Source organism: Rasamsonia byssochlamydoides (assembly GCF_041956645.1).
Source record: "Rasamsonia byssochlamydoides strain NRRL 3658 unplaced genomic scaffold VTN77scaffold_14, whole genome shotgun sequence".
In the NCBI taxonomy this organism is placed as follows: domain Eukaryota; kingdom Fungi; phylum Ascomycota; class Eurotiomycetes; order Eurotiales; family Trichocomaceae; genus Rasamsonia; species Rasamsonia byssochlamydoides.
This window is the reverse complement of record NW_027192397.1, coordinates 301,123-323,821: the sequence shown is the minus strand read 5'-3', so window position 1 is coordinate 323,821 and position 22,699 is coordinate 301,123. Positions and strand designations below refer to the sequence as shown.

At 50.2% G+C, this 22,699-nt stretch overlaps 9 protein-coding genes across 9 annotated transcripts; 5 read left to right on the top strand and 4 right to left on the bottom strand.

The window, feature by feature from the left end:
* Positions 1–730: 730 nt before the first annotated feature.
* VTN77DRAFT_1784 (uncharacterized protein) lies at positions 731–2,158 on the top strand (the record flags this gene model as incomplete). The annotated part of the gene is made up of 1 exon (XM_069417553.1): positions 731–2,158. One exon carries the CDS (start codon positions 731–733, stop codon positions 2,156–2,158), a length of 1,428 nt encoding a protein of 475 aa, XP_069279889.1.
* A 357-nt stretch (positions 2,159–2,515) lies between these two features.
* Positions 2,516–3,225, bottom strand: VTN77DRAFT_1783 (40S ribosomal protein uS9; the record flags this gene model as incomplete). Its single annotated transcript, XM_069417552.1, has 4 exons — positions 2,516–2,806; positions 2,898–2,969; positions 3,079–3,101; positions 3,180–3,225. The coding sequence occupies 4 exons, from the start codon at positions 3,223–3,225 to the stop codon at positions 2,516–2,518; spliced, it is 432 nt and encodes a 143-aa protein (XP_069279888.1).
* A 385-nt stretch (positions 3,226–3,610) lies between these two features.
* On the top strand, positions 3,611–4,269 carry VTN77DRAFT_1782 (mitochondrial 54S ribosomal protein uL13m; the record flags this gene model as incomplete). Its single annotated transcript, XM_069417551.1, has 3 exons — positions 3,611–3,631; positions 3,705–4,065; positions 4,151–4,269. The coding sequence occupies 3 exons, from the start codon at positions 3,611–3,613 to the stop codon at positions 4,267–4,269; spliced, it is 501 nt and encodes a 166-aa protein (XP_069279887.1).
* Positions 4,270–4,650: 381 nt separating this feature from the next.
* VTN77DRAFT_1781 (uncharacterized protein) lies at positions 4,651–5,682 on the bottom strand (the record flags this gene model as incomplete). Its single annotated transcript, XM_069417550.1, has 3 exons — positions 4,651–4,772; positions 4,849–5,495; positions 5,543–5,682. 3 exons carry the CDS (start codon positions 5,680–5,682, stop codon positions 4,651–4,653), a joined length of 909 nt encoding a protein of 302 aa, XP_069279886.1.
* A 1,612-nt stretch (positions 5,683–7,294) lies between these two features.
* VTN77DRAFT_1780 (uncharacterized protein) lies at positions 7,295–11,389 on the top strand (the record flags this gene model as incomplete). Its single annotated transcript, XM_069417549.1, has 4 exons — positions 7,295–9,022; positions 9,075–10,919; positions 10,978–11,144; positions 11,206–11,389. 4 exons carry the CDS (start codon positions 7,295–7,297, stop codon positions 11,387–11,389), a joined length of 3,924 nt encoding a protein of 1,307 aa, XP_069279885.1.
* A 1,483-nt stretch (positions 11,390–12,872) lies between these two features.
* VTN77DRAFT_1779 (uncharacterized protein) lies at positions 12,873–14,262 on the top strand (the record flags this gene model as incomplete). Its single annotated transcript, XM_069417547.1, has 2 exons — positions 12,873–14,158; positions 14,229–14,262. 2 exons carry the CDS (start codon positions 12,873–12,875, stop codon positions 14,260–14,262), a joined length of 1,320 nt encoding a protein of 439 aa, XP_069279884.1.
* A 1,355-nt stretch (positions 14,263–15,617) lies between these two features.
* Positions 15,618–17,255, bottom strand: VTN77DRAFT_1778 (uncharacterized protein; the record flags this gene model as incomplete). Its single annotated transcript, XM_069417546.1, has 2 exons — positions 15,618–16,927; positions 16,991–17,255. 2 exons carry the CDS (start codon positions 17,253–17,255, stop codon positions 15,618–15,620), a joined length of 1,575 nt encoding a protein of 524 aa, XP_069279883.1.
* A 1,818-nt stretch (positions 17,256–19,073) lies between these two features.
* VTN77DRAFT_1777 (uncharacterized protein) lies at positions 19,074–20,612 on the top strand (the record flags this gene model as incomplete). The annotated part of the gene is made up of 2 exons (XM_069417545.1): positions 19,074–19,382; positions 19,491–20,612. 2 exons carry the CDS (start codon positions 19,074–19,076, stop codon positions 20,610–20,612), a joined length of 1,431 nt encoding a protein of 476 aa, XP_069279882.1.
* A 956-nt stretch (positions 20,613–21,568) lies between these two features.
* Positions 21,569–22,671, bottom strand: VTN77DRAFT_1776 (uncharacterized protein; the record flags this gene model as incomplete). The annotated part of the gene is made up of 2 exons (XM_069417544.1): positions 21,569–21,952; positions 22,318–22,671. The coding sequence occupies 2 exons, from the start codon at positions 22,669–22,671 to the stop codon at positions 21,569–21,571; spliced, it is 738 nt and encodes a 245-aa protein (XP_069279881.1).
* Positions 22,672–22,699: the final 28 nt, after the last annotated feature.

Below are 22,699 nucleotides of genomic sequence, written 5' to 3'. Positions count from 1 at the left end.
TGCAGGACGTTATTCTCCGAATTGCGCTACAGATCTGTCGCGACCTGGGCGTGGACGGAGTGGACGATACCTGCGGGCTTATCTGCTCGCAATTGTGGATGGAATAAACGCGAAGAACGGCATTTCCGCCTGGTCTTCATCTTTCATTTTTGAAAAGAAAAAAATAGTTTATTCTTTTTCGTTGGGCATACCGCAGGTTGCTAGTAGCATTTTATACCAGCTAGCGAATGAGTCAATGAAGTATCTCAACTGACGCTGTCTTCCAAGTATTACTCCTCGATAAGTTTATTGGGAAAATTGTTCTTAAATCTCTTATCTCAAGGAAGGTCATAATTGGAGGTCTTGGGGGGAAGGGTTCTATTGCCTTGCTCTGTAGGCATAAGGGGACTGGTGACGTATGACGCGACCACGGAACCGAGCTGTCGGAACAGGACCAACCAGAATGTCGCCCCCATTGTATTTGTAGCAACACGTCGTTTCGCCTGCCTGATGCGTTTCGAAAGGATATGGCTGTCTGGTATTGAATAAATTTCATATTTGACGATCGAGCGCCTCCGACTTCCTGACTTGCTCCACCACACAAGTTCAAGGTCCGGGACCGCACGCCCGCCCACAACATTGCAGACTGACGACTGCGCCCTGGCATTTGCTTTCTTCTAGATCGCTAATTGACGACCGCATAGACAATTACTACAGGAATTTTTCATTTCGGCGATCCGGCAATACGAATATGCCTCCGCCACCAGGTCTATCACCGACGCCAACGCTGCTGGTGCCCTGCCTCCCCGCGAAGACCCTCGTCGGCATCGACTTGATCACCTTCACCTCGACCGAGAATTTTCACGGCATCAGAGACCTCCCGGACGGTTGGCATTTTGTCTACACCGGAACGACGGAGAGCTTCTCGCTGCGATGTGGCGCATGGTTCTACGTTGGCGACATTTCCGCCGTTGATGAGATTGCGGGGCACGAGGACGGCCGCGTCGTTCAGGCGCGGGACGACGTGCAGTCAGAGATTCGCATCTGGAAATGGGATCAGAATATCGAAGCTTTGGTCCCTGTGAAGGGAGAGACGGGTGATGATAGGCAAGAAGCGATGCGACACAAGGCGAATTTGGGGGCAACGTGGCAGAGTGGAGGACTCTTCAAGTATCGGACTCGATTACCCTCCTCCTCCCAGAAAGAAGGAGACACTAAAAAGACTCGTGACAAAAAAGACGAGGACGAAGATGAAGAGCGCGGAAGGAAGGAGTGGATGGGGTTGACTGATCGCTTGTCACCGCAACTACTCTCGCGGGTGTTGGGTGATGCAGAACTTGATATCGACGGCCGGCCCACGTGGACAGTTACCTCCGCCAGCACGGCACCCCAAGATGCAGATCGGATTCCGGGCATCTCAGGAGAGGAGTTTACAAAGGGAGGAGTCGCCGGTGAACAGGAAAAGGAATTGCGATTCCTGCCCGTCGATCTCAAGCGGACGTGGCGCGAGGGAGCGATTGGACGCGAAAGGACGGAAGCTGCGCAGGACCGGTCGTGGGCGTTGGGTGACCTCATCAGGCGATATTCCGCGCCGTCCTCGGACGAACGCATCGGGGAAAGGCAGATCTTGGGAGAACTACAATTTACTTTCCTGATGGTGCTGACGCTAATGAACTACTCATGCCTGGCGCAATGGAAGCGACTCTTGAGTCTGATCTTTACGTGCCGCGCGGCGATCAGGACTCGCGAGACATTTTTCAGGGATGTGCTACGGCTGCTCCTGTTACAATTAAAGCACTGCGATGTTGTCGAAGGCGGGCTGTTCGAGATGGATGGGGACTACGGTGGGGAATTTCTCCGCAAGCTGCTGATGGGGTTTCGGAGAAACATGCAAGAAGCCCTAGATGGGGTCACCGGATCTATCGTCCAAGCCGAAATGGATGCATTGGAGAAGTGGGTGCGGGTAGAGTTTAAGTGGGAACTGCGCAAAGAAGCCATCATGCGCCGGGGGATGCTGCGACTCGAAGATGGGGAACAGGTCGAGATGGAACTGAGTGGTGCGGATGAAGAAGATGAGACGGGCGAGTATGCGCCAGTGGTGGTGGACCTGGGCGACAGTGGCGCCGCTTTAGATGCAGATGATGTAGATATGGCTGACAGTGATGCTCATATGCAATAATAACTTAAGACTTCTTGAAGAGTCTTGGTCATTATCAACATGGCGTCCATAGTTAATGACATCTATATCAGACCAATTTCGAGGACCGTGGTAAAGAGGTAAATCGTATGATATCATTTTTCGATATAACAATGCCATCGTCCAGATACCTTGCCTGAACCCATACAAACAAGGGCAGAAAATCCGGGTTTTTTTGAACAAAGGAATCTGAATACTCAAAGGAACTGGCTTAGTCTGGCACCCGGTGAAAACGACTAAGAGCCAGTATCCCACATAACCGCCACATTCACTACCACGCAGTTCACCATTTTCCCCAGAACCCACCAAATCGTCTCCAGACGCCAAAAAGCATTGCAATTAACGGTAGGATTTCTGGTAGCGGGCGCGAGCACCACGACCACCGAACTTCTTCGGCTCGGCGCGTCTGGGGTCGGCGACGAGTAATGTGCGGTCGTACTGGATGAAAGCCTGCTTCAGCTGGTTCTTCGAGTGCTCATCGACGTACTTCTGGTAGTAGGCGACGATGGACTTGGCGATGGCCTGGCGAATGGCGTAGATCTGAGAAACGTGACCACCTCCGGAGACACGGACACGGATGTCGACACCGGCGAACTTGTCGAGGCCGACAATCAGGAGAGGCTCGTAGACCTAGGGTTCGTAAACAGGTCAGAATGCGCCTCCCAGAAAGAAACAAATTCCGCCACAAAAGGACATTCCGACTCAAACAGAAAGGTCGTACCTTGAAGCGCAGGATCTCGGGCTTGATCAGGGTGAGAGGCTGGCCGTTGATCTTAATGAGGCCCTTGCCTTGCTGTTCTCCAATTTCAGTAACCTTCTTCCTCCAAATAGCGAAAATATTGCAATCGACAAGACTTCGAGTAGCATTCTCGTCAAGTGTCGAGTAGGGACTAAATTCGTACCTTGCAGTGGGCGACAGCCGTAGCTAATTGGGAAATTCAGTCAGTCCATCAATCCCGCTATAAATGCGTTCAAAAAGACCCTCCAGGATGAACCAACTCACCGGTCTTCTTCTTGCCGAAGCATTGCACACTCTGGATGGAAGCCATGGTGGATAAAATGGCTTTGCCGGTGTCGAAGCTCTCAGAGTGTGTCGTATCGTCGTCGGAGATCTTCTCGATCAAGGTGTAAAATCCCAAAGACTTGCGGGTGTGCGGGCTTTCGCTTAGTGCGGTGCGCTAGTTCCAGCTAGGGTTTGTGCGGGAATGGGTACATCAGTCACGTGATGCTCCGCCCGGCTGGTCCAACGTCCCAAACCTCAATGACAAAGTTCGGAGAAAGACGAGCTCGGCTTGAGGAAGTGAGTCTCCACGCCCCATTGATTGTCACCTCTTCTCGGTTCTTGTAATAGAACTGCTCCAATTTACTGGGAGGTGGCTATTTTTCCTATAGACCTTTTCAAAAACTTACACACCTGGCTTAATATTGTCAACCATGTCGCAAACAGTCGGAAGGGTATTGTTGACTGCTTCACACTTCACCTCAACTGCCCATGGATGTTGGCTCACGCTCTTTTTACTAATCTTAGACTCGTCTCGCCTACTCCCGGGTATGGCACTACATTGATGTCGGTTCGGACCCCCGATCCCTTGGCCGGATTGCCTCCTCGATTGCGGTTTTCCTAATGGGCAAGCACAAGCCCATCTATGACCCCTCGACGGACTGCGGTGATTACGTCGTCGCCGTCGGCTGCCGTGATCTCAAAACGACGGGAAAGAAGCGGTTCCAAAAGAAGTACTACACCCACACGACGCGTCCAGGCAGTCTGAAGAGTATGACCATGGACAAGATGTTCGAGAAATGGGGCGGTGGGGAAGTCTTGCGCAGAGCAGTGAGAGGGATGTTGCCGAAGAACAGACTGCGAGAGAAGAGATTGGCAAGGCTAAAGAGTGAGCTTTTTTCTGCCCTCATTGAATGGATTTCCCGTCTCGCCTGCTTTTGCATTTGCCCATGCTGATCATTTTGTACCTACAGCATTCGAAGGTCTCGCCCATCCGTACAAGGAGAACATCCTGAAGTTTGGCAATACTTCCGTCATCGGAAACTTGCCAGAGGTTCAGGAAGCGCTGAAGAAAGTAAAAGAGGCGAAGTAATACTGTGGAAGAATCCGTCTCTTTCCCATCTAGCAGCTTCAGCTATCTTTTGATGCCCTGTCTTTTTATTCTTTCTTTTTTCTTTTTATGTAGCTTTCTAAAAGCGCATGGGTGGAGTCTTTGGATATCTCTTTTTCTTATGTGACATTGTCAAGTGTTTTGATCTATTCCGCTACACTGTCGCGTCTGTCCGAGACTCGAGATTCGGGAAAGTGATTGATTCACTTTCTGAGTCGAGTCAGATATTGTATATTATAACTCATATCAAAATCAATGGATGTCAAACTGATAAATGAAATAATCCTACACCACAAATAATGAACGCCAAATACGCGCAATACTTTCGTAAAGAACATCATGCAGCTATTTGAGCAACTAGTTCTATAGTTTGGCACTGGCGGAGCGTGATACGGTGCACTTGATCAGGCCATTGGGGCCGGACTGAGGGGCGTAAACTTCGGCATCCTTGCCGGTGTTCTTGAGGCCCTTGTGCCAACTGAGATCTGTGGCGAGGCGCTTCAGTCAGCAGCAGTCCTTATCGACATTAACAAGACACTATACTATAGCTTTTCAACTCACCAACTTCAAAGTAGTGCTTGTTCGGTAAGGAGTAATCGACCGTCTCAACCTCAGGGACGGCCGCGATGATCTGCTCGGCCATCCTATACATCGTAGCCTGCACGCTGGCACTGACATCTTCAGCGAACGTCTTGAGCGTGATCTCCCGTGCAAGAGTCCAAGCCCTATCGAATTTAGGGATGTCCGCTTTAACCGCCTGAAGGTTGTCGAAGGTCTTCCACTTCCACGTGGCATCCACCTCGGTACTCAGGATGCGGTCCCGAGTCTCCGGTAGGGTGGTGTACTCGTCGCGGATAAATCCCCAAAATTCGGAGCCAGTGCTCTTCAGAACGTGCAGGCCGGAGATGCTCGACGCAATCTCGATGCCCTTGCCCTCAGTCACATCGACCTGCACATTTCGGGTTTCGGCCCCATCTCTCAGGAACGAGTGCGGGTGCGGTTTGCCGTCAATAGCCATCCGGGTCCATCTGTGGGTGATGATATTCACGTGGGCAACGTGGATGTGTTTGTAAGTCTCAATGAAGTGCGTGCCGAGGATGGACCCGAAAAGCTCAGGAGGGGTGACCGGATGCTGCTTGGAAAGGATAAAGATGGTGTTCTTGATTGAATCCGTGGCGACAATGGGACTGTTATCAGCCTTGGTGTAGCTGCGAAACGTGAGCAGCGAGCTTCTTGTCAGGAAAAGATTCCTTACGCAATATCAATTTCTCCCTCCAGGAGCACACAGACAGTCATCTCTACAACTGTTTGGACCCCGGTCTTCTGGTCCCGGTGAACCTTACAGACACGGACATTGTCCTTGCCATAGCGGGCAGCAGCAAGAGTCGAAGCCATGACACTGATGAAGACTCAACCTCTAGCTAGGAAATCGTAAAGAATGAAAAACTTCTAGGAAATTCTGAGGTGCTTATAGAACGGCACGAACTGTCAGCAATCCAAAATCACAGTTCAATGTTCGTGAGCGTCAATGTCAACGGCAGGGGTGAGGTGCTTGCTTATATAGAGGCAATCAGCTTTGACCCCAATGTGTTGCACGGAAGCAAGCGACGCCGAGGAAAGAAGCTGGTGGGGCACACTCTACCCAATAGGAGTACCTGTACTGAGTACGGAGTACAGAGTAACACACTAATCGTGGATTCGTTTTAATGTTGAAAGTTGATGCCTCAAAAGCTCCGGCGTTGGAGAAACAAGCTTGATGTATGCAAGCTTGGGGCGGGTATTAGCTGGAATTTTGATAGCTGATAGACCATCGGAGAGCTCCGAAGCCCGGGGCATTAGCCTGCTGACCAACGATGGCCAAGGCCGCAGGCGGGCGCCGGATGCACCATGTGGTTGGCGCTCGTACAGAGTAGACGGCTGCCCCCGTTGGTTGCTTAAGGTTCCACCTAATCCAACAGCGGGCTCTCGCAATAATAAATCATCATATGATGCTGCGATACATCGGGAATTCTCGACCCTATTGACCTTTCTAGCAGCCATGGATCCGCTTTTCTCAGAGTTGATCTTTTTTCTTTACCAATTTCTTTGTTACTATCATAGCTAAGGACATGTCGTATGATATAATTAGATCTCTATAGGTCGGAATACTGGGCTCAGCAGTTAGCCTATTAGATAATTGAATGCCAACTTCGTAATTATGATTATTGTTATTCTTACTTGAAGTGAAAGTCAAACAAAAGACAGTGTTATCGTATGCTAGTAGAGAATGACTTCTCCAATGGTCATTTCAGAGAGCCAAAGAACAAAGAGAGAGAGAGAGAGATGCCCAAGGGGTCGAGCTTGATCTCAGATCTGAGCTGATAATAAAGTGAACCAACTAGCGCACTCAAATAGGATAGTATTGGTCAAATTGGAATCCTCTGCTATGTCTTTAAGTGGGTGAGCATTTTGAATTCTGCTTCATTATTTGACTGCAAGACCTAATTGGTCACACTTAAAGCATATTTGAATAATTCTTGATCACGTGCCTGCATTGTTAACAGCCTAAGGCAAGAAGTATGCCTGATCAGCTGCCGGCGTGCCAAGAACACATATCATGGGGAAGGAACAAGCAGCGGGACGCCAGCAGGAGGGACAGTGGGTTGCTCGGTTCTGATTTGGCCGTCAGTCTGATGAGGTAGGTATCTTTCCTGCAATCGCTCTGCTCTAGAGTATTGCTGGCATTACCCTCTATTGACGAAAGGTCTCTTAAGTCTTCCAGGACAACTGTCTTGCTGACTCGCAGAACCTTGTATTCCGGCAGCAAGATCACCGAAACGCAACTCAGCGAACCCAGCAGCTGATGTCGGTTCAACCCTGGAACTGCAACTTCTGACGCGTCTACTCTGCTGTGGAGCATCCTTGTATTCGATTTCCTTCCTCTTGAGATACTCAATGCGATCCTTCGCTTCTTGTTCCGTTTTCGACAGGTGATATCTGTTCTTCGGCCGCTACATGGAGGAGATTCATGGCGTCTGGGTTTAATTCTGGGTCCTCGGCAACACCGACTCAGCACCGTACTTTCGGTGATGGGAAGCCGTTCTCGAAAAGCCAGGAAGAAAATTCTGGGGCTGGGGCTGGGAGTTGGAATGATGCTGTATCGCGATCAACTCGCAGTGGCCGCTCCGCTTCTGGAGGGAGCACCTCCATTGGTTCTCGAGGCGCATCTGCACAGGCCCCCGGTAGCTTCAGCTCTGAATTAAAGAGCATGACTAGTTCAAAGAGTGTGACACCCCGGCAAGATACGCCATTCTCCAGGGTAACAGGGAATGCTATTGATGAGGATGAACTCGTCAGCACTACTGAGCAGCGCCAGGCGGCCATCCGAGACAAGATTGCAAAGGAATTGAAGATCAGAACAGGAACCGAGAATATGTTGGAGGCTCTGTTGGCAAAAAATCCAAAGCAGACAAAGGAGCAGAGACTGAAAGTGGAGTCGGAGTTGAGCTCGTCCAACCGCAAACTGGCAGAGCTCCATCATGAGCTGGAAGAAGAAATGCTTCGTGCACAAGCCCCATCGACGCCTCCCCGAAGTCGTCTTTCTGCTCTTTTCCGGTCCAGTCCTATGCGATCTGCATCGCGTGCAACCAATTCTGCTGATGGTGAGCTGGAGGATGGAGACGGGGAAACCGAGTCGCCAACCTACGTCCTTGCGGAGACGCTTCAGGCTCTGGAAATTGAAGGAATGGCGCCAGACTACTACGTCGAACGGGCAAATAGCCTAGTCGAATTGTTTAAACGGCATCCAACGCTCAAATATGATCTGGAGTGGTCTGTTTTCGGCCAACGTGTCCAAATGATGCTCTTGAGTGATAGCAAGGAGGTCGTCGCGGCTGGATACCGATTAACCCGTTATGCTATTGCTGATCGAGCTTCCATTCAGATCATTCGGTCACTGCATACGGATGAGCTGGTGATTCTGTCGCTGGTTAAGGAGAGCAAAGCTAGCATCGAGCGTGAGCAAGCTCTCAAGTTCATAAGGGCCTTCTTGGACGTCAAAGATGGAGTCCATGAGATTTCTCGTGCAGTAGTTCGGGCCATAGTGTCTGTGGCGGAGCATCACGAGGATCGCTTAAAGAACATATCTATTATGACCCTTGCAGAAATCTTGGTCAAAGACCCGGCCTTACTTGCCTACTCTGGAGGCGTCGGTGCACTGCACGACGCTCTGGCGGAGGGGACCTTCGGCGCATCAGAAAGTTTGATGAGCAGCTTTCTACACATCCTGGATTCACCGCACCGACGGAGGTATCTACAAGGTGGTCGTGAATTGGAAGCCGTTCTCACTCCATTTACCGACTCTCTCTCAGATACAATCCATACAGGGCGACTAAAGTGCTCCGCAAAAGCGATCTCAGCAATGTTGAAGACATGGCCTGGGCTACTGATTCTGGCTAGAAATAAAGCAAAGCCTCTCCAGTCTCTTCTCGAGTCGCTCAACTATCCCGATCAGCAAGCAAGAGATTTGATCTTGGAACTTCTGTTCGATGCGCTTCGAATAAAGCCACCATCGTGGTCCTCGTCTTTTCTCGCTGGCAGACGACTTACAACTTACGGTCGCGTTTCGAATCTCCGTTCCGAGTCGGATACTAAGCAGTTGCGTCTTCTCCAAGAAAACGACAAGAATCGATTCGATCTGACAGCCCATTTCTCGGCGCTGGTACTGGCGACGTTGCTCGAGGCGGGATTAGTCAAGGTACCGCTGCGGATTGCTCTCTTTGCCATAGTCCGGACTAACCATACTCTAGGCTCTCTCTGACCTTATTGAAGTGGAGACTAATATGTCTCTGAAGCGAAAAGCTACTTTACTCCTGACAGAAGTACTGAAGCTTGCCCAGCATTGTCTTCCCCAGTCTATCAGCGCCAATCTCCAGGTCCTTCCAGCCTTACTTCCACCAGCCGTCAGTTTTGATGCGGACAACCATGAAGTCTCTACATCGACAATCTATCAGATAGAAAGCATCAATCGGATCTTGGCCAGGTCCGGCGGTCTTTCGAATGCACCAGGCAGATACTCAGTTGTTGATGAAGATATATCTGCATCATTGTTATCTGGAGAACCGGCAAAGAACAGACTGAACCCCGCCATGGATGAGACGCAGTTCAGAAATCTCGTTCTGGAAACGCATGTTCTGAACACCGTTAATTACGTCAAGTGGAAATGGGACTTAATCCTCCAGATTATCGAAGGTCCTCTGACGAATCCGAAAAGATTGGAAGAAGCAATCAAGGGATCAAAGTTCATGAAGCGCCTCGTCGGATTCTACCGACCCTTCAAGTATAGGTTTTCCATGATTCCCAACACCAAGCCGAACCAGCGCTACGTGCGAACTGGGTGTGCCTTGCTGCGCACACTGATACAGAGCCCCGAAGGCACAAAATACCTCGCCGAGAACAAATTGCTCAGGCAAATTGCGGAGTGTCTCGCTCAAGTGGACCGGATGAGTGGACTCACTTCTTCCTCTCCCCTGTTCTCCCGCGAGCAGATGGCCAACACGTTAAGTGGCGGCTATTTCGCTTTGCTGGGTGTTCTCAGCGGCGATCCAAATGGACTTTCCATGATGGAAAGATGGCATATGCATAATATGTTCTACCACATCATCGAGCTCAATGATCGAAGCGACCTAGTGCAGGCCCTTCTAGGGAACTTGGACTTTTCTCTCGAGAGCCACCTGAGGATCCTCTTATCCAAAGCCCTTACCGCTGGACCCAAAGATATTCGCCTCTTCGCAACGAAGCTTTTACGGAAATATGCTGTTGGCAACCACCTATCTTCGAATAACACCGGAATTAGCAATGTAGATTGGGTGGTGAAACTCCTCGTAACCCAGCTTTATGATCCCGATGTGGCTGTGTGCGAGGTCGCCGTGAAGATCCTCGAGGAGGCGTGCAATCAACGTGAGTATCTCGAATACGTGGTCAAATGCCGACCGTCCCTTGATCACCTCGGCGAGATCGGCGCTCCTCTTCTTCTCCGGTTTCTGTCGACCTCTGTGGGATACCATTATCTCGATGGACTAGATTACATCACCCAAGAGATGGACGACTGGTTCCTAGGGAGAAATGATGCTTATGTTGCCCTTGTGGAAGCGTCTCTTTCTCGGGCTTACGTGGATCAGCCTCGTAGGAACAGCTTCGCTCCAGAAGACATAGTAGAGCTGCAGGACATTGGCGTCGTGCCACCCCATTTCTACAGGGAACTTGCTCGCACCGCCGAGGGTTGCAAACTTCTTGAGCAATCTGGCCACTTTAACGAATTTTCAAATACAATTCGCGAGTTCCGGTTGGATGAAGAAGATCCGGAAGCGCTTTTAAAAGTCAAAGGTTGTCTCTGGGCAGTGGGCAATGTCGGCTCCATGGAATTGGGAGCTCCTTTTTTGGAGGAGACAGAGATTGTCCGGCATATCGTCCAAATTGCTGAGAAAGCCGAAGTGATCACGATGAGAGGCACGGCCTTCTTCGTTCTTGGTCTAATTTCACGCAGCCAGCATGGTCTTGAGATGCTTATCGAGGCCGGTTGGGACGCTGCAGTCGACCAAAGAGGCGACTCGCTAGGGTTATGTCTACCCCGGGACCTGAGCAGGCTCTATTCGGTGAGTCTTCTTCCTTTTACCTCGACGAATCTCAGCACTGACAGTGGTGGATCTCTAGTTATCCTTTGCCCCCTACGTTCGCGATCCTGAACTCGAACGGGTATCTCGAGAAAAATTCAAAGCAGCAACCACTGATCCGGATCCTCTCAACCAGAGGATATTGAAGTTGATCGCAGACATGGGTAACACTGTCCTATCCAAAAGAGCCGCGGCGGACCTTCATAGGTATGCAAACGTAGATGATCAGTTTGCTTTGTGGTGCATGCGCTAAAGGGAATCATTGTAGTCTCAAAGCAAAGCACCCCGATCATTTTCGCCAGGTCGACCTGTTCCGGAAGACGCTCACCATCCTTGAGAGCCATCACTTTCGGCTTCCCGCTCGACGTTTCGCCTTGGATTTGTTCGACAAGAGCGTGATGAGACGAGTTGTCCTTGAGGAGGACTCTTGTTCTGATTCAGACAGCCCTTGACCAGGCGGTCGTGTTGCATCAGTTTCCCATATTCCTGGTATAAAAATTCCTTGCTTTTCCCCTGTTTAGGACGGCGTCTCTTGTTATTGGACATATATACCCGTGAATCTTGTTTCTTCTCCAAATGTGGTCTTATTACCTTGGCGATTCTGCGTCCTATCTCTGATCTGTCCATTTAGCCAAGGTATTATCTGCTGGCAATGATGGGTTGGCTCGTGATAGCCTGCCCTCGAAGCTGAGACGTGCTTTTGTGAATTTCTTCTTCTGCATTGGGCCCGTCGGTGTCTCTTGTGGCAGGAAATGAAAAGGTGGATGATTATGATCTACACGTATCTCGGTGTTCTGGTGTCTTGATCTGTTTGCACACAAAAATGGTATTTAAGGCCATGGTTCCCTCGGTCTGCCCATGGTTGCTTTATTTCAGGGTGAGAGCTGCGTGTAAAGGTGGATTTGTCATGATTCTGGAAACTACAGGCTCTAATCGCAGGCATCTTACGAGTGGCTTATGAACTGATTTGTTATTAGAATCAGTACTATCCAGATGTAGATCGTCATGTCTGCCTTGTTTACTATTTCACCTGAGTCACATCGCCCAGGTTCTTCATGTAAAATTCCCTCTCTGCGTGTGTAGACCGTTTTTATACACTATCTGGGCACATGTCAACCGAGGAACGTATCCGCAGCGGGGAAAGTGAACTAACTGCATTGCTAGGAGCCAACCAATTATTAATTATTCTTCTGGAGGCGGCTAATTAATAATTACTGATAACCGGCGATCTAACGATGATGCCCGCCGCCAACTCAACTTCCCTAATTTCTAATTTGCCTCCGATATGGCGATCGAGTTAGTTGCATGACGCTTCCTCTGACTGCGTAGAAAAGGCTAAAGTCTTGGGCAGTCTCACCGTCAGTCAGCCCACTCAACGCCAACTCTCTCCCGTTCTGCTGCTGATTTATGATGACGATCGCGGCCAGCAGATCCGATAAACGTATCTACATCCATCGGACTTCATCACTGGGGGGAGTCGTCGACGTAAGCCGGTCGATATCACATGCAAAAACTGTTCCTTGATTGTGATCGGGACTACTAGGAGTTGATTGGATCTTTCGTGGCTTGCGACAGTGGAATTGAACTGTCCGAATTTCACAATTTCCATCCATGTCGGCTCTATCTGGGGATGGCCGTGAAGTCGAGCTTTCGCTTCCATCTACTGCTGAGCGAAATGATCAGGCCAGCGAACCTCCTCTCAGCCCTTATTCAGTAATTCATCTAATCCAATGTCCGCGCTGTTCGCAACCGCTGCGCGTGCCGCTCCGGCTCCCGTGTGGGAACTCGCTCTGCCGGTCATGCCTGCCACCAGTGAGCAAACGCGTGGGTATTTCTTATCCCTTAGACGCCGGGCGGGAGGAAGGATTCACCTGTTTCTGGAAGGGAAAAGGATGCGGCAATCTCAACGATGGGGAGTTGCTTGCGGAACATTCCATGGGGGATTGTGGTGTCGATGTCACGGTCAGCAAGGTTCTCGACGTGTTTGAGACAGTATTGAGCGACACCGCTGGCCATGATGTCCCGCCGCTCCGAATTCGATGGACTCTGGAGAATGACAACGAGAATGAGAAGGAGACCGACGGAACGGCCATCGTCCAACATGGCCGCTATCGGGGCACGTATAAGCTGATGAAAGAGGGAGGCCTCCCATACGATGTCAAAGATCTCGTTTACGAGGATATTGAGCCATCGGAAGGGCTCTCCGGGTCCTTCGAGCAAGACGAGACAGTTCTCAAGCAGCTGAAAGAGGCCGCCAGGAATGAGCTCGACTGCCAAGTGTGCTATGGGCTGATACTGGATCCGTTGACCTCTCCGTGCGGGCACACATTCTGCCGAAAGTGTGTGGCTCGAGTCTTGGATCATTCCAATCTGTGCCCGATCTGTCGGAGAAAGCTGTCCCTGCCGCCAGCTCTGCACTCTGAACCCGTTAACAAGATCTTGTCTGGTTTGATCGACAGCTTTTATCCCGACGAAATCCGCGCACGAAGGGAAGCTGCGAAGGATGAGAATGTTCTCGGGGACGACAAGACGCTTCCGTTGTTCGTCTGTACTCTATCATTTCCTTCCATGCCGACGTTTCTACACGTCTTCGAGCCCCGATACCGTCTCATGGTTCGTCGAGCGCTCGAGAGTGGAGGGCGAAAGTTTGGCATGGTCGCCTACAACTACAACGGCCAACCCCAGGGGGAGATGGGAAGAACGCAGTTTATGCAATATGGCACCATCCTCATGATTGACCGCTTCGAGTTATTGCCGGATGGACGAAGCCTCCTGAGTGCGGTTGGCGTGTCCAGATTCAAGATCCTGGATTGGGGTATTCTGGATGGTTATTACGTTGCCAAAACTGAGCGCATTGACGACATCTCGCTGGCAGAAGAGGAGAGCCTCGAAGCGCGAGAGATGGCCGCGGCGGCGACCTCGTCGGAGGGGAATGACGAATCATCCGAGGTGCCACTCGAGGCCTTATCAACACAACAACTATTGCAGCTCTGTCTCGACTTTGTGGAGAAGCGTCGAGCTGAAGCCGCCCCTTGGCTACATCAACGGGTGCTCATGGCGTACGGAGAGCCTCCGACAGACCCAGCTCGAATTTCATACTGGCTCGCCAGTGTCCTCCCTATCTCGGAGGAAGAGAGATACGCACTCTTGCCGACCACCAGTGTTAGGGAACGACTGAAGATCACTGCACGCTGGGTGAGGAAGCTTGAGAGCACGGAATGGTAAGCCTTGGTTGGACCCATATCAAACCGTACGGTACCATGGCTGACTATTGTTCTCTTGGTAAAACAGGTCAACAACCTCGTCGACATGCAGTGTCTTATGACTAGCCGTCCCTCTCCTCATTCTATCCGTCGTCTTACCTTTTGTCTTTGGCCCGTTTACCGCGTCATTCTCCTCCTCGACAACCCAAGTTTCCGGCACCTTGCTTCCGTTTTCCTTCTCTGTTTCTGTGTCGTTTGGGTCGAACGCTCCTCTCGCTCGTCAACCAGTCCAGGAATACACCCAGGACTCAGTCACATATATCCCACAGACAGTCGTCGTTGGAGTGTTCCTGGTCATCGCTTTAGCTCGGTTGACTGGCCACTTGGCACAGACGATGCGAATGACAAGACGACGGAATGAAGCAAGGCTATTGAGAAGGAGATGAGATGATGCTCCTCAACTCGACATCTGAGTGGAAACGAGCCAAGAGTGATTTAAACTGCAAAAGGTAAGCGAGGAGGTGATGAGGCAGAGGGACGTTGCAGAAATGATCCTCTTGCCAAAACTCAAAACTTTTGGCAAGCATGGAACCGCAAAGGGTCTTCACACCAAATTTCGTAGGGCTGCCAGAGCACAAAACCCAGTCCTGTTGACAGTGTCTAGGGAAAGCGACTTCCCAGGAAGGATAATTCTCCTTCAGAATCGATCATCGCTGATGTAATGTGATGTGACGTGATAATGTGATATGCACCAACGAACTTAACTGACACTTCTGTATCTTCTTTTTCTCTTTCTTTACACTTTGTGAACAATTCGTGATCATTGATATACCATACCATACCATGTTTCTATCTGACTATCTATCTATCAGCACAGCATTTACTGTATGTACCTACTACCTAGCATGAAATGTTCTCATTGTCTCTTTTTTGGAACCTCGATGAGATGACATGGATGAGATCCGCTAAGCAAGTCTCTCTCTCTGCTTGTTGCTCGCAGTCATTATATTAATTAATTAATGGCATCATTGCATTGCATCCCATTGTACAGTACAGTACTGTATCATTGAAATTCTATATTTTCATTTCATTCCATTCCAGAGTTCATTTCATTTCGAATCAAATCGAATGAAGACAGTTCAGTTCCCCTCGATGCATCAAGAAAAGAGAAGAAGTTAAAGAAAAAAATTACATACAAGAAAGTGTCAAGTGTCCAGTGCTAAGTGCTGATGATTGGATTCTGCCCTCAAGAACGAACCAACACCTAATTAACGTCATGTCCTGTTGCGCCCAGGCCCAACTAAACTCCCCGACAACCCAATCACAATCACGAATCATCAATGAATCACGAATTGAGAGAAAAAAAAGATAAGGATTTGTAAATAGAAGAACCACCCCCCTAGAGTAAGTACATACATATGTATGTACATCGAGCGATCCTAGGTAGGTAGATAGGTAGATAGGTAGGGTCATACCCCTACGATTCAGATTCATCTGGCTCTTCTTCGGGTTCTGCGTCGGCTGGAGAAGTGCCCTCTTCGTCGTGGTGCTCTTCGTGATGGTGCTCTTCGTGGTTGTGCTCATTCTCACCGCGGTGGTGGTCTTCATGAGCGGGTTCAGGTTCAGGTTCATGCTCCCCGTCCGCTCCCTGAGGAGGCGGGGGCATAGTTTTCGCAAAAGCCGGATCCACGGCTGCTCGGTGCAGACTGCGCTTGTAGACTTCCGCTTCATCCGGGTCACGAACCACGACATGGATCTGATCGGCCTGGTCCTCTTTGGCTTGGGGACGGGTCGGAGCGAGACCGGCCTTGGCTAATTTCCGGGCCCGTTCGGGCTGGAGACGCGTCTTGCCCAAGATTGGATAGTAATAGGCGGCTTTCTCGGTCAGATGTGATGTAGCCGCGGATTCCGATTCTTTTTTGATTTCCTCGGGATCGAACAGTGTCAGGGCGATGTCCCGCTGTTTCTGATCGGTGTTGAGAGTCTGAGAACTTGTGGCATAGGTGCGAATACGATCATAACGATGGTACTTGCGCTCAGCATCCTCGTGTGTATAGTATTCTTCATTGTCGCGATCCGGAGCTTGGATGTTGAGACTACGCTTAATCTTTCTCGCCGAGCCCTTCTGTTCCGGCAAGAAGAGGTCATAGTCCCACGGAATTGGGCCGGGATCGGGATAGAGGCTAGGATTGGCTTTGTGAAGAGCCACTTTCGCGGCGTGTTCCTGGCAGATGCGGTCTTCGGGGGCTGAGGGGTGTAGGATGGCAACATCCATGCGCTCGTCTCGTTTTCCCGAAACCGGTGGCACGGGAATTTTGTCGAATTTGAACTGGACAAAACCGCCTGGATCGGGGAAACCCTGTAAGTCAGGAAGGATTGGGTAAAAACCGACGGGTTTGAGTTTCGGATTGTCAGGATGCACGGGATTAGCCCATGCGTCGAGTTCCGCTTTGGTGGGAGTATGTCCTTTGATGCGATCGGCGGTATCCTCGCCCGTATGCTTGCTCTCTGGATAGGCAATGTCGAATCCTTTGGTGATATATTTCTTAATGTACATGGGATCGTCATTCGACACCTTGGCCTTCTCATTCGATGGTCGTGCCCTCGCTTTTCCAGGCGTAGTCTTGACACCCTCTGGTCCGCGTGGTCCTGCGGTGATGTACTGCGTGCGACGAAGGAAGCTGACGTTGACATTTTTCGGAGCAGGATTCCTGAGCTGTTCCAAGGAAGTAAGAAGTGGAAGATCCGCGGGATCGACAGGTGGGGGGTTCTCAGGAGCCATAATAGCTAGATAACAGTCGTGTCAGCTATCTTCCCAGAATAGCTCAAATCAACTAGAATAAGACGTACCGCTTTCATCACCTAGATGAAGTCCCGGGATACCAACCAAGTCGATGGGCATACCGCCCTCAGCATCCACATCAATATTCGGCTCTTCGCGCCTCGCCATGTTCGAGGCGAAACCCGGGGTAAGGAACCGCTCAAGTCCTTCATGGGGAATGTCTAGCAACTTGGGAGGCATCTCTGGAGGAGGGAGGTCATTGCGATAGCGAAGAGACGCAATGTACTCCTGGTGAAAGCCCTCAGAAGGGCGACTATCCTTAGACACCGACATTTCGTCGTCGCTGACCTCGTCGTTTGCCCCGTCGTTCGCCGCGAAAACACGCGCGCGAGGGCTTCGCAGAACCTCTACAGAGGGTCTCTGGGGCTCTGGCAGAGGCTGGAGGTTTGGCGCACTCTCAAGGTTCAACGGACTTCCGATCTCTGGCAGGACAGTATAGAACCTGATCACTATATAGTATATAGAGGTCAGCCGTTTGCCCCAAGCTCCCTAAGACCAGACCTTTGAACTTGCCTGGACTGGGAAGTCTCAGTGGAGAGATCGCACGGTCCTTGACAAGGTCAGGGGACTCTCTGCAATCAACAGGTTGAGTTCCTGCAAGAAGAAGAGACCGTGAGTCCGAAGGACAAACAATTAAATTACCGTGAAAGGAATCATGGAGGAGAAACCTACTGCCCCGAACAGGAATGGGAATCTGGTCCATTGTGCTGTCTCTCACCGCCTGGTGGTTTGAGTATAGCGTGGAAGCTGGGGCACGGGACGGATTTATATTACTCCGAGAGGACAGCATTCACTCGCCTGCACGTGTCACGTGACTAGTCACATGTTTGCCGTAAGACAGGGCTGTTTATTTCATTGAATATGCAACCTTCATACATTTGTCTGCTTTTCTTAATCCAGTTTAATAATTATTGCAGGAGATATGGATAGTGAAAGAAAGATTCTGTATGCTTTTTAATAAACCAGTACATATACACATAAACAATAGTATGTACATTGATACTCCTTGCGATGACCGGTCTTGAGTTGCTGGGTAGTTCACTCTCACCCTGAGACCTATGTTCTTGCTGCAACATCCTCTAGAGAACAGAACTCTTCCAGAGATTCAAGAAAATAGACAGTATATCTTTAGACGTAAATAAGAGCCCGTCGATCTATCTTACACCGTCATTCGTAGTCAACTCAACTGATTGGAATCGAATCATCGTGACAATGTATAAGCATGGAGCTCAGAGTACTAACACGATTTACCAGAAACCTGGGATTCCGACAACACTGGGAATTAGTCAAGAAGATGCAAATTTTTCAAGCCACATTTCTTCTTGTAATTCTCAACTGTCCCAAACAGAGACGTGGGTAGCTCCTAGATCGAACTCCCTCGACAGGCATGCTGCCGTTCCGAAAGGGCCGGATTTGGCCATGGAGATAGCGTCAAGGTGCAGTTCCACAGGATCTCCCAATCTCAGATCCTCATCCACTGACTCGGCCGGAGTTAATCCTTAATGGGGAACGATTGATCCATGACCAAGGTACCTCCGACGAGATATGGCAAGCAAGACGAAGGGCCCCATACAATCTGTTCATGTTCGCTGTGGAAGAACCTCCGATTAATTACCTCAGGGAAAGGCGCAAGAGGGCACAAAGCTGAAGCAATCAACTAAGTGGAAGAGACGCCTTGGGTTCAGAAGAAGTAAGATTCTCCAACTCGAAAAAGGCTGGAGGAGATAAAAAATGAGTAGAAGGAAATAAAAAACATCCATATATGCGTGCAACAAGTTACGAATATGCTCGTATGGAGTTTACGGAGTTCTGGGAAATATAGAGAGAACGGATGGTATGGTTGCGCATATGTTTCATAGCTGAGTCAGCAAGCTCTTTGTGCTGGCAGATAAGATAAGCACAAACACCGAAGTGCAAGCGAAAACCCTCAAAATTCACATCCGCTCCGCATCAACCGAAAATCCACCATACGACCCCGACGGCGACGAGGAGCAACGGCCACCGGTCCAGAGGCCCTGCTTTATTGCTGCGCATATTGTCCTCGCGGTACTGACGTCCTTCTGCGTTCTCAGACGACGCGACGTTCCCACCATGTCGTACGACGAGCGCGCCAATGCGCGCCCTAACCTGGGCGACGAGTCCGACGTCGAGGAGGAGGCCCTGGTCAACGATTATCGGGAGCAGGTGCACTTTGATGATGGAATGAGCGATCTCGAGCGGACCACATCTCTGGGAGCTGCATCTCACACTCAAGATCTTCAGGCACAACTGGCGGCCGCGGCGACCCCACTTGAATTCCAAGCCACGCTGGAAACGAAGTTCGCCAGTTACGACAATTACTGCAGCCTTTTCCACTACATCCTGAACTCGGATGGTCCGGTGGAATTGGAGGTTCCTTCTGTATGTGGATTTTTTTCTCTGATTTCAAATTGCATGCCGCGGCGTGTTGTCACGCTCTTAGTGGGAGGGGCATTTGGGTGGACACCTAACTAATCAGTCTTTAAACAGTACTATTGGGCATGGGATGTTATCGATGAGTTCATCTATCAGTTTGAATCCTTCTGTCGCTACCGTAACCGCGTTGCCCGGAGCGGATCCAACGAGGAGGAGGCTCAGCTTCTTCGCGAGAACCCGAATACGTGGGGTTGCTACTCGGTATTGAACGTCCTTTACTCTCTGATCCAGAGATCGCAGATCAATGAGCAGCTTGCTGCCATAAAACGCGGCGAAGATCCTTCGGCGGTGGCTGGGGAATATGGGTCTCGCCCACTGTACAAGATGCTGGGTTACTTCTCGATCATTGGGCTGTTGCGGGTTCATTGCTTGTTGGGTGACTTCAGCCTTGCCCTCAAGACCCTGGATGATATCGAGATGAACAAGAAAGCCATGTTCGCTCGTGTCATGGCTGCCCATTTCACTACATACTACTATGTTGGTTTCTCATACATGATGCTGCGTCGCTATGCCGATGCTATCCGTATGTTCAGCCACATCCTGGTGTACGTGTCGCGGACGAAGAACTTCCAGAAGGGCAGCAACAGCTACGATGCGATTGCCAAGAAGAATGACCAGATGTTGGCTTTGATTGCCATTTGTGTCGCCTTCCACCCGACCCGCTTGGATGACACCATCCACACGGCCCTGCGTGAGAAGTACGGTGAGCAGTTCAACCGTCTCCAGCGCGGTGGCCCTGAGGCTCTCCCTCTGTTCGAGGAGCTCTTCCGCTCGGCATGCCCCAAGTTCATCAGCCCCACGCCGCCGGACTTTGACAACCCCCACCTCAACATTGACCCGGTTGACCACCACACTGCGATCTTCATGGATGAAGTGAAAAACACTCTCTTCAACCCCACGGTGAAGTCTTACCTGAAGCTGTACACGACCATGGACTTGAAGAAACTCGCTGGATTCCTGGAGGTTGACCCGGAGAAGTTGCGCTCATGGCTGCTGGTGAACAAGCAGCGGAGTCGTCAAGTTCGCTGGGCCGAGGGCGGTTTGCTGGAAGGCGAGCCCATCAACGCCAGCGAGTTGGACTATGCCATCGAGGGCGATCTGATTCACATCAGCGAAGCCAAAGCTGGTCGGAGACTCGTGGACTGGTATCTGCGGAACCTCGCTCGGACTTACTGAAGGAAGTCAGTGGCACGTCTTGTCCATGATTTGAGGCATTGCAGAGTGAAGCCGACCTCCCCCCACCGAGCACGGCTTTATCTCCATCGTCTTCTACATTCGCATTGAGAAGAGGACACCTACCTACACGAAATTTTGAATTCCGAATCCTGAATTCAAAGCTTGGGAAATTTCAACTACCAGGCCACACACAGGCTACGAAACGAACGAACAAATAGAAACGGCTGTGAGAGACGAGACGAGAAGTATGAGCAGAAACGATAAAAATTCATTCATCCTGTTTGGTTGGTTGGTTGGTTGAAGACAAACTTTTTCATTTTCTTTTCCTTTTCCCCATTTTCTTTCTTTATTTATGCTTCGGAGTTGGCGTACCCATGTAATGTACTTACTCATGCATGCACATCGGTCAGTGGTCGTGGTCGTGATCCCATAGAGGCAGAAAGGGGGCAGACAGGCAGGTAGCCATCCATCTATCAGTGGAGGTGAGATTGATGAAATCGAATGAAAAGGGTTAGAGAAAAAGAAAGGAACCAAGGAAGGAATTACCTAGGTAGATTAGGAAGGAAACGGACGGACCCCATTCTCAGAAAGCATTCACTAGCATGTAATAACCATCCCGTAAGTCATAATGGTCCAAGAAGCCGAGAGCGGTGTAGAAAAAAAAAGAACTTTGTAAAGAGCGGCGGTTTATGCATGGATTGATTGATTGATTGTCCAGGCAAGTATCATATCATGGCTGAGACAAGGCTATTAATAATACATACAGATCAGATAGTTAGGATAACGGTATATACTAAATACATGGGTCAATTAGGTAGGTAGGTAGTGAGACGTCTTGAATCTATCGTTCAACATGACAATTGGTATGAGGGGAAAGGGGATTTCAATGCAGTATGATAAGATCAGAATCAGCTGCAAGAATGGCTGACTTTCTTTCTTTCTTGCTCGCTTCTTACTTAGTCCTTCACATCAAAGCTCGTTCCGCAGCCACAGTTACTCGTTGCGCGCGGGTTATCCACGATCTTGAACTGGCTGCCGATGAGCTCGGTCGTATAGTCCACCGTGCTGCCCGACAGGAGTTCCAGCGAAGGGCCGTCCATGACGACTTTGGCCTGGCCTTTAGCGGTCGAGTTGCTGCTCTTGTCGTCGTCTGGTGATGGCTCGGCCTCGAAGACGGTGTCTTCTTCCGCATCGATCTTGGAAGCGGACTCTAGTGACATCAGGTATTGGAAGCCATGGCAGCCTCCGCTAGTGACGGTGATTCGCAAATGATGATATGGATTCTCATTTAATGTTGTGGAGATGGATGAGGATTCGGGATCGGTGATTTCTCGTAGGCGCTGCGTTGGGGTTAGTAAGAATGCTTCTCCAATCGGACGGAAAATTGATCCACATGAACGTCCTCAAAACAGATGGGGAAAAAAGAAAGAAAAGAAGAAAAGAAAAGAAAAGAAGAAGGGAATAAACAAAGAAAAAAGATGAAAAAAACATGCAGCAGCTGGGATTCGCTGGTGGTCACCCACCCAACTACTAACCAGCCGGCGTGTGGCTTAAGTACGGCTGAGCGGACGGGAAGCCCTGTTTTCCACACCCTATGGCCGCATGTACTAGACATAACTTGAAAATGGTTTATATCGTGCCGAGCCATCTAACTCCCTAATTTGAAATACAACCGAATTAAATATGTCCTGTAGAAACCACGTACCCTTGCTGCCCGAGGCGAGATATTGATCCACAGCGGATTCCCATCATCGTCGGTTCTTGGATTCTGCACCACAGTCGCAGCACGGCTCGCTGCCGTCGAAGAAAATGCGAATCGCTGCTGGTAACACTGAGGCGATGAGGCCGATCGTGAAAGGAGACGGTTGGACGGTCTCCATGGCTTTCGAGAGGGCAAAAGGAAATCAGGAATTGGCTGGAGAGAGGCTTTGGTGACGGGTGTGGACGCTACTCCGGAGGTCGAGAAACAGCGCTGGCAATGCCGGATGAAGAATATCGCAGGCGAAGCCTGGCGTTGCGTCAACCGACAGGCGGTCGATGACAGCATATGCGGCGACATGACTACTTGGTGGATTCCTGTTTCTGGA